The 18,687-nt window shown below is 43.2% G+C and overlaps 1 protein-coding gene across 3 annotated transcripts in view; it reads right to left on the bottom strand.

Moving 5' to 3' along the window:
- SMYD2 (SET and MYND domain containing 2) overlaps window positions 1-18,687 on the bottom strand; it is an 86,494-nt gene that overhangs the window by 50,372 nt on the left and 17,435 nt on the right. For 2 of the 3 annotated variants that reach the window (XM_033200157.1, XM_033200156.1), the window contains exon 2: window positions 9,099-9,162. The exons of the other annotated variant lie outside the window; for it this stretch is intronic. In XM_033200157.1, coding sequence (XP_033056048.1) covers window positions 9,099-9,162 — 64 coding nt within the window. The remainder of the gene's footprint in view (window positions 1-9,098; window positions 9,163-18,687) is intronic. 3 annotated transcript variants of the gene reach the window in all.

Here is an 18,687-nt window from a genome sequence, read left to right as displayed (position 1 = left end):
CACCATGCCCAGCTAATTTTTGTATTTTTAGTAGAGATGGGGTTTCGCCATGTTGGCCAGGATAGTCTTGATCTCTTGACCTCATGATCCACCTGCTTAGGCCTCCCAAAGTGCAGGGATTACAGGCTTGAGCCACCATGCCTGGCCTAACAGTAGTATTCTTTCTATCATATGCCCTGAAGTTTTCCTGCCCCAGGTAGGGGGATGAAGGACACTTGCTGCTGGAAGGGTGGAGGCGTCATCACTTGAGATGGGGAAGGCACTGAGAGAAGGACACCATGGTGTTTTGGAGGCCAAGGGAGGAAAGTACTTTGAGGACTAGGGAGTAAACGATGATGCCAGTGCTGGAGATAGGCTTAGTGTGAGATGACGGAGAATGTGATTTGGAATCATGGAAGCTTGCTGGTTTTCATAAAAACCAGTTTTGGTGGGATGATGGGGTAAGAAACGACTGGGAGCAAATTCAAGAGAGAATGAAAGGAGACACAGCTTAGAGTAGTGGAAAGTTGCGGGGGATTTTTTTTTTAGGTGGGAAATGTCAGAGCACGTTGTATACTGATGGGAGCCCTTACAAACTGTCTCTTTCACGATGGGGTACTGTCCTCTCTGTCCTTGACCTTCCCTAGCTCAGAAAATGGCCATAAATGCTCAGGGCAGGGAGGCTGACATGGGTGGATCACCTGAGGTCAAGAGTTTGTGACTGGCCTGGCAAACGTGGTAAAACCCCATCTCTACTAAAAATAAAAGAATTAGCCGAGTGTGGTGGCGTGTGCCTGTAGTCCCAGCTACTCGGGAGGCTGAGGCAAGAGAATAGCTTGAACCCAGGAGGCGGAGGTCGCAGTGAGCCGAGACTGCACCACTGAGCTCCAGCCTGGGCAACAGTGTGAGATTGTGTCTCAAAAATAAAAATATACGCTCAGGCCAGAAAGCTAGAGTTATCCTTGATGCTGCTCTCTCACTCACACTCCACATTCAGTCAGTTCTAGCAAATCCTCTGTCTCTGCCCGGAATGATCCCTTCTTAGTACCCCAACCTTTCTACCCGGCTGCAGCCCCAACGTCTCTCATGACTAATGTCCTGCCACTGCCTTCTAACTGGATGCCCGCTTCTGTCCTTGCTCCCATGGACTAGGTTCCAGAGAGCCGCCTGAGGGATCCTGTTGACAAAACTCAGATCAGGCCAGTCCTCAGCTCAAAACCTAACGGCTTTTCTCATCCAGGTAAAAGGCCAAGCACTAAAGGTAACCTAGGAGGCCATACATGATGGGAGTGCCCCTGCACCACCCCTAGCCCATCATCTCCCACCGCACTCTCGCCTGCCTCACTGCACTTGGCCACAGCAGTGACCTGGCTGTGCCTGGAGCCATGCACCTGCCTCAAGGCCCTTTGCACTTGCTCTGTTTTGTGGCTAGCACTCTCCTCCCCTGGATATCTATGTGGCTCCCTCCCTCCTCCTCTCCAGCCGCTGCTGGAATGTCACCTTCTCAAGATACCTGCCACCATCACCCTGTCAGAAACAGCACTTCCCCATCATTCTCCCTTTCCTTGTTTTCTGCAGCTTCCTAGTACTTCTCACCACCTGAGCATATTACATATTGATTAGTTGTTTGGTTTAGTATCTGTCTCTCCCCAGGAAAATAAAGAAACTTTATTTTGTTCATAGCTGTAACCCCAGAACTGACAACAATGCCTGGCATTTACTAGGCACTCAATATAGTTGCTGAAGGAATGAAGATGTCTCCCTACCCTCTTCCCTCCAACCTGATCCCCCAAGAAGGAAGCACATACTGTCACTTAATGATTTAATGCAGTCTGTGGTACAGCCCCTTAGCTCAAGTTCTGGGCCAAGATGTTCTGCAGAGTTAAATAACGCCGCGCCAAATATAACTAAGAGCAGGGAGGAAAAGAAATGACAAGATATGCACAAGGGAGACGAGAATCTGTTTTTAGCCAAAGCCTAAAATGAGAGCATGGTGATGAGGCAAAGAGGTGGGAACAGGTGGGTCTGGCTCCCTGCAGACTAATCAGCTCCCTCCTCAGCTGCAGAGCAAAGAGGAAAAGACAGAGATGACCTTCGGGATATCTGAGGGGACAAGGGGACCTACCAGCTGGGGACAGATGGATCATTAACAACTATAGACAAATGCCCACTCTGACTCCAAGAACTCCAAGAAAGCTCCAAGACATGAACTCTGTCCCTAATGGGGCTGCAAGCTGTTGTTTTCTGAACTGCAGGTGGTGCTTTGGTGTTTAGCAACTACAATGAATTCCTGGGAAGTTAAATATGAACATTTATTAATATAACTATTATTTACAAAATACAATCTATTTATTAATGTATTAAAATTAATGTTACATAAATATTACATAATGGTGACATTTATTGATACAAATGTCCTCAAAAGGAAGGGAATCAAACATAAGGAAAGCTCTGGGAGGAAAGCAGAGTGCTGTCAAGCAGGAGGGCTACTGACCTGGCACTCAAGAAACCTGCCATTTATTCCCACTCTGCAGCGAAACAGCTGTGTGACTACGCAGGTCTCTTAATCCCTTTGCATCTGTCTCCTTGGCTGTAAATAACATGATCCTTAAGTTACTTAGCAAGTCCAGAATTCTGAGTCTATGAGTTTACACCTTCCAACAGTGATAATCAGATATCAAGCTTGAAGACTACCAAGAAATGTGGGCCAAATACGGATCATCAGGCATTCATGCAGATGCAAAGGATCCCATCAGCAGATCCACAAGAAGCACTCAGAACAGTGCCTGGCCCAGGCTGCGCTCTGAAACGTTGGTAATTGTTCATTCATTCATTCATTCATTCATTCGTTCAACAAGTCCTGCAACTGACCATAGAGGCAGGGATGGGAGATGAAGTCTTTGACTTCAAGCAGTTTATGGCAATGTCAGAACCAAGATAAAAGAGCACCTACAATTAGATACAGTCCCACTCATAGCAGTTAAAATCAGGTAGCTGGATAAACAAGAAAATGCAGAATCAGGTTAAATTTCATTAAAGAAAATTTACCATAGTAATACTGTTTCACTTTCCTTTTTGAAGGTGGATTAATGGAGGAAGGGCAGAGATATACCATGATGGCACTGCACAGCTTTAATTCTTAAAAAAGGAAGATGTGATAGTATCTAGTAAAAATGTCAGGTTTTAAGCATATTTCGATACATTCTCTTCTATCACAGAGATGGTCCACATATTTTAAATAACCTGACAGAGGCAACTACCCTAGTTTTGCCCGTAAGAAATTATAAGCAACCAGACTGGACAAAACTGAAAAAAAAATTAGGCTAACCTGATGAATAGGAATGAATGTTATAAATTATTTTTGAATACTGGCAGTACTGCTGTATACAGAGTGATTTTGCAACTCTTTATGCTTTTTTAAATGTTATCAATTTTTCTAAATGTTTTCCCACTATTCTTCAAAATTCAAGATAGTGCTCCTGCCCTGATTGCAATCCTTATAAAATTTTCTGTAAACCAGGATCTCATTTTCCAAAAATAAAATAAAATAAAATAATAAAATACACATATAAGCACAGAAGGGATTCAGGAAGATATATACCAAAGTATTCTCTCAAGGAATAAGATTATGAATACTTACTCTGTTCTATTCGTCTGCACTTTCTGATTCTCCCATAATGAGGACAGATTGTGCAACTTAATCAAATCTTTTATAAAAAAGGTGAGATATGGAATTTTTCTTTTTTTTTTTTTTTTGAGACAGAGTCTCGCTCCGTCGTCCAGGCTGGAGTGCAGTGGCCGGATCTCAGCTCACTGCAAGCTCCGCCTCCCGGGTTCACGCCATTCTCCTGCCTCAGCCTCCCGAGTAGCTGGGACTACAGGCGCCCCGCCACCTTGCCCGGCTAGTTTTTTGTATTTTTTAGTAGAGACGGGGTTTCACTGTGTTAGCCAGGATGGTCTCGATCTCCTGACCTTGTGATCCGCCCGTCTCGGCCTCCCAAAGTGCTGGGATTACAGGCTTGAGCCACCGCGCCCGGCGTGGAATTTTTCATACTGATGGTCCTCTTTTAAAACTTCTAATTCATTTTCAACTACGATAATAACTACTGTGCATGACTTTCACTTTTGCGCATAGTAAAAAATGCTTAAAGATGCATAAAGAGTTGCAAAATTGTTTCATGGTGCACCAGCATTTCCAACACTGGAAGAAAAGAGTGATTACTATGGCATCCAGTTTCCTGCTGAGCAAATATGTTGCCTTCCTTGGTAAGGAGACTGGATTTTCATCATGCAGTCCCTTTTCTGCCTCTAGCATTTGGTGTTTCTATTCTTCTAACAACAAACACAGTCTACCTGTACACATTCACATGTGATTTCTTAAAATGTGGAACAGGGAAAAAATGTCACAGGATTTCTGCTTTCCACTAGCATGATCCTTGAGAAGAAGAGTACAAAAGCAATCAGGTGGACACCTGACCACCTTATACAAAGATGGCCCATGCTGCTGAGCTACCATCACTAGGACATACGCTTTGCGTTTTCCCAATATAAGCGATGAGACATACTCAGTCATTCACATGCATTTCTTCCTACTGGTGATATTAAAGATTTAGACAAAAAGAGTGGCCCAAATTTAAGATGCTTCCTATGGCTGACAGGAGAGAACTGATCCAGGATTGAGCTTACGACTGTGGCCCCATTACAGTAATCACCCATAACAATAGCATTTATTAGACATGTTCTATACTTCAGTTATTTCCTAGTTAATGATAAGGGCCTACTATTTTCTCACATGCTCCTCCTACACACTTAAAAAAAATCCCTTCCTACTTTCAAAGCTTACTCATAACCCCCTCAGCTCTAAAACACAAAGGTTTTCTTCTTTATAGTCATTACAGTTAAGAAATATACCCTAGGAAGTTCTACTGCACAATGATTTATTCTATATAATAACTTTCTAAAACTCTTCTCTTGAAAATATCCTGGCACAATTTACGGGTGAATAGGTGAATGAATAATATATTTTGCTTCCCAGGTGTATTTAGAAAAATAAATACAGTTCATTAAAACACACAGGTTACAAAATAACACGCCCAACTAAAAAGGAATTTCTGTTTCTTTTGTATTTCCTCCCATTACCCTTTCATGCATTAGCAATTAAAATCTTTCCTCTGGCACCATCACACTGAGTCAAGTGAACTAAGAGGAAAGTAACAGGACAAGATAGAACCAAACTGTATCAAATAAAGCAAAATCCGAAAGCACAGCATGCAGACAGAAGAGTGCTTGGGGAGAACATACACCATGGCTACTAGGATCCCCTAAGAAGCTTTACTCTGTGTAAAGAGGAAACCCTCAGGAAGCAATGTGAGCCTTTAGGACTCTTGGAGAGGTTTCTGGCCAAGGCAACAATGGACGCAGCTCTCCCCTTTCACATCCACTGAAGGCCACTTCTCTTTCTCTGACATTCCCACAGCACTTCCTTTTCTAGAGGGCCCTCACTTCTCCCAAGCACACTACTGTAAAGGGGTGAAAGCCCTCCCCAAGTAGTGTGTAAAGTCTCATCTTCATTCTGCCACTGTTTGACCTCGGGTGATCTTGGATCACCCAACCAGTTGGGACTATGCTTTCTTATCTACTGACACATTGAACTCGATAACCTCTATCCCAACTCCACCATCTGCTGTGTGGCACCGACCACCTGATGACTCCAGGGGGGTAGGGCCTACCTTTGAGAAAGGACCAGTTAATTACTGGCAGCTGAGGGCCATGCTTTCTTAGGTGGAGAATCACTCAATTACCTTCCTCATCGCCGCTCTTGTTTTGTGCCACGTTTTATCCTTTAAGCAGAGCCTCTACTTTGATCCCATGCAAGCGCTCCCTTAAGCCAAACCCTGAACACATTTTTATCTGGAGCAGATGCCCCAGATTCCTCCCTAATGATTTCCTTTACGAAGCCCTTGCACTACCCTTTATTTCTAGGCACTTACTTTTATTAAACCTTTATGTCTGCTCTATCTCTTTATAATACACTGCCCATACTTATTTAGTTCTTCAGTACTAAAGGATGAAAAACCTTAATGGTCATTAGCCTCTTCCTTCAGCAGTGGGAGAGAGATGAAACCAAAATGAAACTTACAGGTCAGATCCAACCTGCCACCTCTAGAAACAAGAGGCTTCAGGAGCTGCGGTACCACTCACGTCCTACGAGGGTGCTTTGGTCACCAGATACTTAACAGAAGCACAGGAAAGCAGAATTGCAGAAGTAATCCCCAGCGCTCAGGGTGCCCCTGCCCGGGAACTGAGTAAGCAGCAGGGGAAACTCCATCATGAGGCTGAATACAGCAGGCTCTCTTGGCCTGCAGCCTTGCAACAGTAGAATCCCATAACTGTTTCCTCCATCCTGGAGTTCCTTGCTCCCTTAAGCAATTGTCTTATTATGAAGTGACCACCTGTACAGTTTTGTTCAAGGGCAGGACATCTAGACTGTTCAACTTCTTGTTGTAGAGTAATAAACTGGCATTGTGGCACATACAGGTTGGGATATCGGTTAATGTGAGCCTCCCCCAAGGGAGGACACCCCTCATTGCACGCTTACAAATGAGGTCTCTAAATCTGCACATCTGGGATTCTAGGTCCTGGGGACAGGGAAACCATAAAGGGCATCTCAAATCCCAACGTGGGCCATGGTGATTCATCAAAATACTGCCACCCCATAAGGCCTAACAGAAGACAGTTTAGCAGCGTGCTCAGGAGACTCAAGACTCGCAGCTAACTCCACATGCCACACACTCTGATGGTACTCATTAATACACTGTTCACAGCTACTTAACGGAGTTAAGACTCATTTTGTAATAAGCATTGTTCATACAACGTACACCATCAGTACCCTCAAGTTCTTAGAATCCACTCATTCTCTCAGGCTGAAAAACCAAGCCCCTTAAATCAAAACTATGCTGTTGATTTCTTTGCATAAAGCTAAGCTTTAGTCTAGCCTGAATTACACAAATTCGATTTTTCTGTGGACTGTAATATGATTATTTATACTAACTCCTCACACCTGTATATAGGGTTACAGCTTATATAAAACTTTAATATCTATCACATCACATGGTCCCTAACTCATCAAGGTGGGCACCACTGTCCTCAGTTCAGATTTAAAGAAACTGAGCCTCGGGGATGTTTTGTAACTTGCCAATTTCTGTCTTTCTTTTGAGACAGAATTTCACTCTTGTCGCCCAGGCTGGAGTGCAAAAGCGCGATCTCCACTCACTGCAACCTCCGCCTCCCACGTTCAAGTGCTTCTCTGGCCTCAGCCTCCAGAGTAGCTGGGATTACAGGCACCCGCCACCATGCCTGGCTAATTTTTTCCTATTTTTAGTAGAGACGGGGTTTCACCATGTTGGCAAGGCTGGTCTTGAACTCCTGACCTCAGGTGATCCGTCCGCCTTGGCCTCCCAAAATACTGGGATTACAGGCGTGAGCCACCGCGCCCGGCCATAACTTGCCAATTTCATACAAGTAGCAGAGCCAGGACCTGCTCCTAGGACCACAGCCTCCTGCTACTCTAGGCTATATGATCTGAACTACATGTGACTCCCTATGCTTGCTTTGCTACAGAACCAGAATGGAATGAGTTAACTTTTTAGAAGTGTTTAACTTACATATAGAAAGAGCTAACTCATCTGGCAGGCCTAGAATCAAACTGTATATGTGGGCCTGCTGATCTCTACAATGCCAATGCACTACTCTATCTACAATTGGTAGGAGCAAAGTATGATCTTTCCTCTTCAAAAGAAGGCACCCTCCCCAAAAACTCAACTACGAGCTCCATTTATATTCTCACTGCCACACAGGCTGACAGCCGCTGGGAGCCTGCTGTGGGAAACACAGGGAAGGGGACGGTGCATATGGTCTTCAGAGCCAAGGCAGAGTCTGAGATTCCCAAGCCAAGGTCTCAGCCTGTGCTCCACTCTGGAGAGGGGCCACTGTCCCTGGGGCGCTACAGTCAGATGAGACACCAAGGCTTAGCAATCTCTCCCACTGCTAAATAATGCTCTTTGAGGCCTTTCAGAGGCCAACAGTGTAGGGAGGTGAGAAAGAAAAAAAAAATAGTGGGTAAGCCAAAGTACACTGGGGATGGGGCTGGAGGGTGGGGAAGGGAGAAGGACGACACCAAGTATTTGGAACAACAAAAAGAGATGCAGATAGGGAGAAAATCTTCCCTGTACCATAGAACCACCCTTTAACAGCATCACCATTTCCCAAGGTATATTAATAGGTTCCCTTTAAAAATAAATGCCAGGGGGAGTATAGAGAGATCGAACAAGAAGGCTTAGAAATTCACAATGCCATACTAGTGTATCAAAGACTATAACAAGTTCTGAAGTAAAGAGACCACGTTCCCCTAAATTGTTTGAACATGAAATGCATTTTCTGTGAAATATCTCCAAACATTTTGTGGAACGAGTGTTTACTGTAACAGTTTGGGAAATACCACTCTTAGGCCCTCAAAGAGTCTACCAAGAATTCCTCCAACATCCTCCTTATTAACCTTCCCATTCCTACATTTCAGGATTCATTTGAGACTCATCCATCCTGAACCCCTCAGTCCTGACTGCTCCTGAGGCGCTGGCTCCAATTACAAGTTCAGAATAGCCCCCCTCTGGCTACACAGAGGCTGGACCAGGGGCTCATCTGAGCCTCGCTGTAAGCAGGTTGGATTCAAACAGCCCAAGGGTAAGATGTAGCCTGCTATGGAGGAATTTATAAAAATACAACAATAAAAAATTTAAAAACTTAAAGACAGCATTTTAACATTGTTTATTTGTCATCTCTGCATTTTCCATCTGTGGCTGCAGTCCTTGGGGCAAACTTGCTAGCACACCTGCCTGTATCTAACATGGTCTTCTCTTCTTCTGCACCTCAATTTTGGTGCTGCATACGGCCTCAAACTGTTACTACCTATCACTGGCTGCCTGTGAGGTTGGGGTCAGCATACATCCAAGGATATCCAGCCACATCCTATGCTTTCCAGCTCTGGCTACAGGGGGGCGCTGAGGAATGCCATGAAAAGGAAGAGGAAATTAGGCCCTCCCTGCCAATGGCCCAGCACCTACCTGACACTCCACATTGCAGTAAAATGCCTGCTTGCATCTTCCACATTTGGACAATCCTTCTTTCCTTAAAAACAGAAAGGGCACTGTAGTGGTGAGAGGCACAGAAACGTGAAGCTGTACATTTTATCATGCAATAAAAGCCACCTGGTTGGAAAGCAGAGCCAAGGTTCACCTTACCTTACTCTCCCACCAAGAAGGCACATGTTCCTTAACGAGAGTTTGACCAGATTTAGCCTTTGAGGAGTGACTGAGTCAAACAGCGCACGCACTCACATTTACCGAGCCCACCAGTATGAAGGGTGCTGTGGCTCTGACTGACCGGTGACCTGGCCAGAATCACCAAGGCTATGAACATCATCTGTACTACTGGTCAGTAGTTCAGGGCAAGTCAAGGTTCTTATGTCCTGATTTTCTCATCTGCTAAAGAGGCACAGAAATAAACAAAACCATGTTGTAGGTTTGACCCCATGAAGATGGAGTGTTGGGGTACACCTGCTCTAGTGAAAATCCCATGTGAGTGACAACTCTCATTATTTAGAAACTGCAAGTAATGCAAAGATGGAATTTAGTATGCTAGGACTATACGAATGAGGTCCAGAAAGCTAAGTTTAAAAGTGCAACCTAGCAGGTGGAGATAGCTTCTTTTTTTTTTTTTTTTAAGACAGGGTCTCACTCTGTCACCCAGGCTGGAGTGCAATGACATGATTCTGGCTCACTACAGCCTCGACTTCCCAGGCTTAGGCCATTCTCCCACATCAGCTCCCAAGTAACCGGGACTACAGGGCATGTGCCACCATGCCTGGCTAATTTTTGTAGAGACGGGGTTTCATCATGTTGCCCAGGCTGATCCCCAACTCCTGGGCTCAAGCCATCCACCCGCCTCAGCCTCCCAAAGTGCTGGGATTATAGGCATGAGCCACCGTGCCCCTGCCAAGAGATAGATTCTTGAATACGGTATTATGGGATCTGATTGCTACACATGCCCATTTTGTCAGTGTACTATTTAGCTATTCTTCTGCCTCTTCATAATGGGGTCAATTCAACTTATTCATTGTTATATCATTTTCCTGCTTCCCATAAAGGACGGGGACATTGTTGCTTCCCAACTGTTAGGTGCTAGCGTGTGTATTGTGTGAGATGAACCAAAGCTTTTTCAAAAGCTGAAAAGCCACTGAATTAAGCCACATACTACAAAACTCTTTACTTTTTTTCCGAAGTAGGGAACAATTACATTGTTTAAGTCAGAGCGCAATCGGTAAAACCTGCTGTCTAACTCTCTCCCACCCCGGTGAAGCCAGCTTCCGGACTTGTGGAGATACCAACACCATGAAGCGGCTACACTGCCGCAGAGCCACCCTGTGCCACCTTGTCCCACCTCCTCTGCAGCCCAGCAGAGCTGACGGGGGCGGGGGCGGGAGCGTGCACGGTGGGGCTGACATCTTATAATACGGATATACATATTGTCACGCTGCAGAATCCTCCGCTGCTTCTCGTCAGCAAGTGGTAGTCACCACACTCCTCCTACAGCATCAAGGAAGTCTTCCAAAAATTCTACTGTTGGAACTAAACAGACTGCCTCGCAGCTTTCATGACAGCACTTGGATTCCAAGAAGCAGACTGAAGAATGTGGGAGAAAAACACATCTTGGGGTTGAGGCATAAATAAATATTCCAAGTTTGCACACCTCAATAGTTCAAAAAGGAACCTGCTAATTTAGCTGATGTATTCTCTGGTCTAAAATACTCCCCCTAACCCCCAGGGTATATCTGAAGGGACTGAACTGACTTTGCATTTTGGAATATAAAAGAAACAAGATGCACAGACCCTTGCTCTCTCGGGAAATGCACTAAAAAAATCACGGTGAAGTGACTCGTCAGCAAGCACTGGGTGACGTGCACTGTGCAGAAATGTCCAGGTGAGGAAAAGCAAAGACAGCAGAGCCAGGGAGGAAGCTTGCAAACTTCTTTCCACGGAGAGGTTTGTCAGGAAATAGATAACGGTGGGAGATGCTACCCTTTAAAAATGTCCATCTGAAAAGTCATCTTTAATGTTTGTTTTTATAGGGGGCAGGTTAGGGATCTCTGAGAACTTGGTTGAAGCTTTTAACTTTCTCTAATAACCCACCTTCTCCCCCAACCCTAATGAACAAAAGAAGTCTGTAAAATTTCAAGGGGTTTTTGAAATTCATTCAACATGAATAAGTTAAACAGCATTTCACTTGTTGTTAAATGCTGAACAACAAAAAAATTAACAGGCTCAGGGGCCACTTAAAAGCCCACATGTAGACCAGCAAAGAGCCTCTGACACCAGCGTTAAGAACCCCTGATGTAAGAGATTAGAAAATTATCATGGTTAAAATGATATTTATTAGCTCCACAACATACAAAAAAAAAACAAGGATTAATATAGGTTTTCCTGCACAGAAACCAGTAGTAAAGTTAACCTGAAACCAATACTTGTTTGCAGCCTCCACGTAACAACCCAAGGAGATAGTAGGCAACTAAGCTCTAGGGAACTAGGAAAGAACTCTAGATCTCATCAAAATAATACCTCTCCCAAAGGCTGGCCTTCATTCGAACCAGCTTGTCACCAAGTCCACAGCCACAAACAATAAAGAGCAGGAAGTAAAGGCTAACTTTTCAGTGTTGGCTGAAATATGATATATACATCATTTCTACTATCTATCCCAGTGGTTCTCAAGAAGGTCTGCAGACTGCTGGGGTCCTGGAGACCGTTTCAGGGAGTTGGTGAGAGACAGAATTCAGATTATTTGCTTTTTTTTTATCACTGTCTTAACATTTGTGATGCAGAAGGTATAAGGCATAAAGGTTCCTGGAGGGTAGTAAACCTTCAGATACCTGAGCGTAAATCAAAGTCCAGGAAACACTGTATTCTTTTTTTTTTAGATAGAGTCTTGCTCTGTTGCCCAGGCTAGAGTGCAATGGTGCAATCTTGGCTCACTGCAACCTCCACCTCTTGGGTTCAAGCAATTCTCCTCCCTCAGCCTCTTGAGTAGCTGGGATGACGGCCAGGCGTGATGACGCCCAGCTAATTTTTGTATTAGTAGAGACAGGGATTCACCATGTTGGCCAGGGTGGTCTCGAACTCCTGACCTCAGCTGATCCACCCACCTCAGCCTTCCAAAGTGCTGGGATTACAGGCATGAGCCACCGCGCCCGGTCAGAAACACCGTAATCTTTACTGCCACACTGTTAGTAAGAGGGGGAAAGCCAGTTTCATGAACGTCCCTGACATTCATGAAATTAACTTTACTAAATGAATATTAACTTTACTAAATCTCGATTCTTAAGTATATATCTCTTTGGCATTGTATAGTGAAGCAGGAAGAATGCAAAAAGTATTTCTGCTTCGTACTGAAGTCCAGTGGCTATGTCACGAAAGAGCACTGGTGTGATCACTGGCGTTGTAAACTGAACTCACCACTTTCTTCTTGGAAACATTCCTGGCCTTTTTTTTCTTTTTTTCTTTCTTTCTTTCTTTTTTTTTTTAACTTGAAAGAACAGCTTTAGATAAACTGTGGTTATTCAGACTTGAGCATTTGGCAGATATATTACTGAAATAAATGAAGTGAGCATGTCACTTCCAGGAAAACAACACTTGCTGCCAATGATAAAATTTGAGTTTTCAAGGAAAAATTAGAATTTTGGGAAACACAGATCTGCCATCCTGAGCCTGACAGTTTCTCAATACTGAAGACTTATCTGATGAGACTATTGGCAATATTAAGAAATATGATTTTTTGATATGGTTTCATAAAATGAGTCAATTTTCAGGAGATCTGTACAATCTAGGTAACTAATATTTTCCAAATGGCCAATGACACTGTTTCAAAAGTTATGCATGGCAAAAAAGTCGTTCCAAGTGTAAGGGAAGCCAATAGATTTTATGTCATTGAGTACATAAAGTTCACAATATGGCTTCCGATTGCACATCACAACTTTTAAGACAATATCAATTATCAAAGTTTAGTGATGAATCAAATAAGAACATCACATGTAACTGAGAAAGGTATCAAAATACCCTTCTCTTACCAATTACATATCTATGTGAAGCTTTATTTTTACTACATAATCTAGCTAAAACATAACATGACAGACTGAATTCAGAAGCATATTTGAGAATCCAGTTGTCTTCTTTTTTTTTTTTTTTTTTTTTTTGAGACGGAGTCTTGCTCTTTCGCCCAGGCTGGAGTGCAGTGGCTGGATCTCAGCTCACTGCAAGCTCCGCCTCCCGGGTTTACGCCATTCTCCTGTCTCAGCCTCCCGAGTAGCTGGGACTACAGGCGCCCGCCACCTCGCCCGGCTAGTTTTTTGTATTTTTAGTAGAGACGGGGTTTCACCGTGTTAGCCAGGATGGTCTCGATCTCCTGACCTCGTGATCCGCCCGTCTCGGCCTCCCAAAGTGCTGGGATTACAGGCTTGAGCCACCGCGCCCGGCCTGAGAATCCAGTTGTCTTCTATAAATCCAGACATTAAAGAGACTTAACAAAAATTTAAAACAAAAACACTATTCTCAGTAATTCTTTTGTTTTGGAAGATATTTCTCACAGAAAAATGTTAGAATAGTTGTTATTTCAAAACGAATAAACCTTCAAAATTTTCTGTTTAACCTGACATACGATACATAATGATAGATATAACTCATATAAACAAAAGCTCTCTGCGATTCTCAATAACCTTTAAGAGTATAGAGGGACCCTGAAACCAAAAAGTTTGAAAACTGCTGATCTATTTTAGTAATCTCATCAGGTCTAAGAAGAAACTATTATTATTCCTATTTTTCAAATGAAGATAATGAGGATCTTAGACGTGAAACAACGAATCCAACATGGTCATTCTGCAAGTAGGTGGCAGAATTGGAATTCACACATCTTGTTTCCATCATGCCGGAGCATCCTTCCTTGAGTACTGCGACAATGGTTCAGGAGGGGAGACTCCATGCAGCAAAAACAGTCTTTCTACATGAGTGGATAAGCTAATAGTAACAACACAGCATGGGAGAGGCATGCTTTACTCTAGTCTGCATAATGCCCGGGCTCCAGTGGTATCCCATTAATGTCACTTTGCTTTAAAGATACAATGGGGAGGGGATCCAGGATCATTTTTCAAAATGAGATACGGGGAGGGAACATCCGCACAACAGGGTCTCTCAACACACTGTGCTCCAGGAACCCATTTCACTTGAAACAGATTGTAAGAAAGCAAGGATTGACGTATTTATTGTGTACATAGGTCCCTCCTCTCATTCAGTATGGTGAGCCTACTTGTTTCTCCAACAGATCCTGGGAGAGTCCAAGCTGGATCATGTCCTCTAGGAACCTGGTGAGAGAACACTGCACTCCTCACTAAAAACTGAAAAGCTCTGCCTGGCTCTAGGGAAGAGTTTACCACACGTATGCTCAGTGAACCAAATACCTGGTTATATGCAAATTTTCCTTTTTTAAAATAATAATTTCAATTTTTATTTTAGATTCTGTGGGTACATGTTCAGGTTTGCTGCATAGGGATTTTGCATGATGCTGAGGTTTGGAATATAAATGATCCCATCACCCAGGTAGTGAGCATAGTGCCCAATACATAGTTTTTTAGCCCTTGCTCCCTCCCCTCTCTCCTTCCTAGTTCAGGTTTGCTGCATAGGGATTTTGCATGATGCTGAGGTTTGGAATATAAATGATCCCATCACCCAGGTAGTGAGCATAGTGCCCAATACGTAGTTTTTTAGCCCTTGCTCCCTCCCCTCTCTCCTTCCTAGTAATCTCAGTGCCATCTTTACGTCCATGAATACCCAATGTTTAGCTTCCACTTCAAAGTGAGAACACGGCTGGGCGTGGTGGCTCACGCCTGTAATCTCAGCACTTCAGAAGGCCGAGGCGGGCGGATTATGAGGTCAGCAGATCAAGACCATCCTGGCTAGCATGGTGAAACCCCGTCTCTACTAAAAATACAAAAAATGAGCTGGGCATGGTGGCACATGCCTGTAGTCTCAGCTACTCGGGAGGCTGAGGCAGGAGAATTGCTTGAACTCGGGAGGCAGAGGTTGCAGTGAGCCGGGACAGCACCACTGCACTCCAGCTTGGGCGACAGAGACCCCATCTCAAAAAAAAAAAAAAAAGTGAGGACACAAGGTATTTGGTTTTTTGTTTCTGCATTTGCTCAGGATAAGGGCCTCCAGCTGCAACTATGTTGCTGCAAAAGACATAATTTCATTCTTTTTTATGACTGCACAGTATTCTATGGTATATATGTACCATGTTTTCTTTATCCAATTCACTGTTGATGGGCACCTAGGTTGATTCTGTGTCTTTGCCAGTGTGAACAGTGCTACAATGAACATTTGAGTGTCTTTTCAGTAGAACAATTTATTTTCCTTTTGGTATATACCCAGTAAAGGGATTGCTGGGTCGAATGGTAGTTCTGTTTTAAGTCCTTTGAGAAATCTCCAAACTGCTTTCTACAGTGGCTGAACAAATTTACATTCCCACCAACAGGGTATAAGCATTCCTTTTACTCCACAACCTCACCAGCACCTGTTATTTTTTTAGTTTTCTGGAGACAGGGTCTCAATCTGTTGCCCAGGCTGGAGTGCAATGGCATGATCATGGCTTGTAATTATGGCTGCAGCCTCAAACTCCTGTGCTCAAGAGATTCTCTCACCTCAGCCTCCCAAAGCTGGGACTACAGGGACATACTACCATGTCTGGCTAATCTGTTGTCTATTTTGTAGAGATGGGGGTCTCACTATGTTGCCCAGGCTGGTCTCAAACTCCTGGTCTCAAGTGATCCTCCTGCCTCAGCCTCCCAAAGTGCTGGGATTACAGGTGTGAGCCACTATGCACAGCCACATGTTATTTTTTCACTGTTTAATAATGGCCATTTTAACTGATGTGAGATGGTTTCTCATTGTGGTTTTGATGTGGATTTCTCTGATGATTAGTGATGTTGAACATTTTTTCATGTTTATTGGCCACTTGTATGTCTTCTTTGCCCACTTTTTAATGGGGTTACTTGTGTTCTGTTTGTTGAATTAACTTCTTCACAGGTTCTGGATATTAGACCTTGGTCAGACACATAGTTTGTGAATATTTTCTTCTACTCTGTAGGGTGTCTATTTACTCTGTTGATAGTTTTTTTGCTGTGCAGAAGCTCTTTAGCTTAATTAGGTCCCACTTGTCAATCATTGTTTCAACTGCTTTTGAGGACTTAGTCATAGTCCTTTGCCAAGGCCAATGTCCAGAACAGTATTTCCTAGATGTTCTAGGATTTTTAGTTTGAGGTCTTATATTTAAATATTTAATCCATCTTGAGTTAATTTTTGTACATGGTAAAATGTAGGAGTCCAGTTTCATTCTTCTGCATATGGCTAGCCAGTCATCCCAGCACCATTTATTGAATAGGGAGTCCTTTCCCCATTGCTTATTTCTGTTGACTTTGTCAAAGATCAGATGACTGTAGTGTGCAGCTTTATTTCTGGGTTCTCTACTCTGTTCTGCTGGTCTGTCTCTGTTTTGTACCCATACCATGCTGTTTTGGTTAGCATAGCCTTACAGTATTATTTGAAGTTGGGTAATGTGATGCCTCTGGCTTTGTTCTTTTTGCTTAGGATTGCTTTGGCTATTTGGGCTCTCTTTTGGTTCTACACAGATTTTAGAAAGTTTTTTTCTTATTCTGTGAAAAATGACTTCGACAGTTTGGTAGGAATAGTGTTGAATCTGTAGATTGCTATGGGCAGTATGGACATTTTAATAATATTGGCTCTTCCAATCCATGGGCATGGAATGTTTTTCCATTTGTTTGTGTCATCTCTAATTTACTTCAGCAGTGTGAATTTTCTTAACATAGGTCTTCTTGGGCCAGCTTGCCTTCAGAGTAGAGAAGAAAAGCTAACAATTTTTGATAGCTACTGTTACTGATAGTGACTAACATAAGAATCGGCTTTGATCTATTTTGGTTTAAGCAATTCTAGATGAGGTGGGGTGGGGACGGGGAGGAAGCACTGTTTAAATTATTCAGACGTGTGCTTCAGTTCCTTCCACAGCTAGCGAGAAATTTAAACTCTTCATAAGTCCCATGGCTGAAATTCAAACTAAAACTTGCTGACCTGGTACCTGTACTGTGTGTGTGCAGTACATGTGCTTGAGAGAGAAGGAGAGAGAGCCTGTGAGTGTTCGACTATTGCTGACTGAAGAGTTACAGCCAGAGAGAAACTTCATATGGGCTATCCATTTTCGTTGTAGGAATATACAAAACAGTTGGAATAAACTCTGTTTCTACAAAAGACCAGTCGTAAATTTTTCGTTTGCAATGTAATATGATCTGAATTGTTCAGGAAATTTGGGAAAAGACTGCGCAAAATAAAGAAAACAAAATTTCCCTAAAAAAAAAAAAAGAACTGGGTTAGAGACTTAAATGTTAGACCTAATACCATAAAAACCCTAGAAGAAAACCTAGGTAGTACCATTCAGGACATAGGCATGGGCAAGGACTTCATGTCTAAAACACCAAAAGCAATGGCAGCAAAAGCCAAAACTGACAAATGGGATCTAATTAAACTAAACAGCTTCTGCACAGCAAAAGAAACTACCATCAGAGTGAACAGGCAACCTACAGAATGGGAGAAAATTTTTGCAATCTACTCATCTGACAAAGGGCTAATATCCAGAATCTACAAAGAACTCAAACAAATATACAAGAAAAAATCAAACAACCCCATCAAAAAGTGGGCAAAGGATATGAACAGACATTTCTCAAAAGAAGACATTCATACAGCCAACAGACACATGAAAAAATGCTCGTCATCACTGGCCATCAGAGAAATGCAAATCAAAACCACAATGAGATACCATCTCACACCAGTTAGAATGGCAATCATTAAGAAGTCAGGAAACAACAGGTGTTGGAGAGGATGTGGAGAAATAGGAACACTTTTACACTGTTGGTGGGATTGTAAACTAGTTCAACCATTATGGAAAACAGTATGGCAATTCTCAAGGATCTAGAACTAGATGTACCATATGACCCAGCCATCCCACTACTGGGTATATACCCAAGGATTATAAATCATGCTGCTATAAAGACACATGCACACGTATGTTTATTGTGGCACTATTCACAATAGCAAAGACTTGGAATCAATCCAAATGTCCATCTGTGACAGACTGGATTAAGAAAATGTGGCACATGGCCGGGCGCGGTGGCTCAAGCCTGTAATCCCAGCACTTTGGGAGGCCGAGACGGGCGGATCACGAGGTCAGGAGATCGAGACCATCCTGGCTAACACGGTGAAACCCCGTCTCTACTAAAAATACAAAAAACTAGCCGGGCGACATGGCGGGCGCCTGTAGTCCCAGCTACTCGGGAGGCTGAGGCAGGAGAATGGCGTGAACCCGGGAGGCGGAGCTTGCAGTGAGCTGAGATCCAGCCACTGCACTCCAGCCTGGGCGACAGAGCGAGACTCTGTCTCAAAAAAAAAAAAAAAAAAAAAAAAAAAAAAAAAAAAAAAAAAAAAAAAAAAAAAAAAAAAAAAAAAAGAAAATGTGGCACATATACACCATAGAATATTATGCAGCCAT

The sequence above is a fragment of the Trachypithecus francoisi genome, unplaced genomic scaffold, assembly GCF_009764315.1.
Source record: "Trachypithecus francoisi isolate TF-2019V2 unplaced genomic scaffold, Tfra_2.0 Lachesis_group5, whole genome shotgun sequence".
Classification (NCBI taxonomy): Eukaryota; Metazoa; Chordata; class Mammalia; order Primates; family Cercopithecidae; genus Trachypithecus; species Trachypithecus francoisi.
This window is presented reverse-complemented; position numbering and strand designations above follow the sequence as displayed.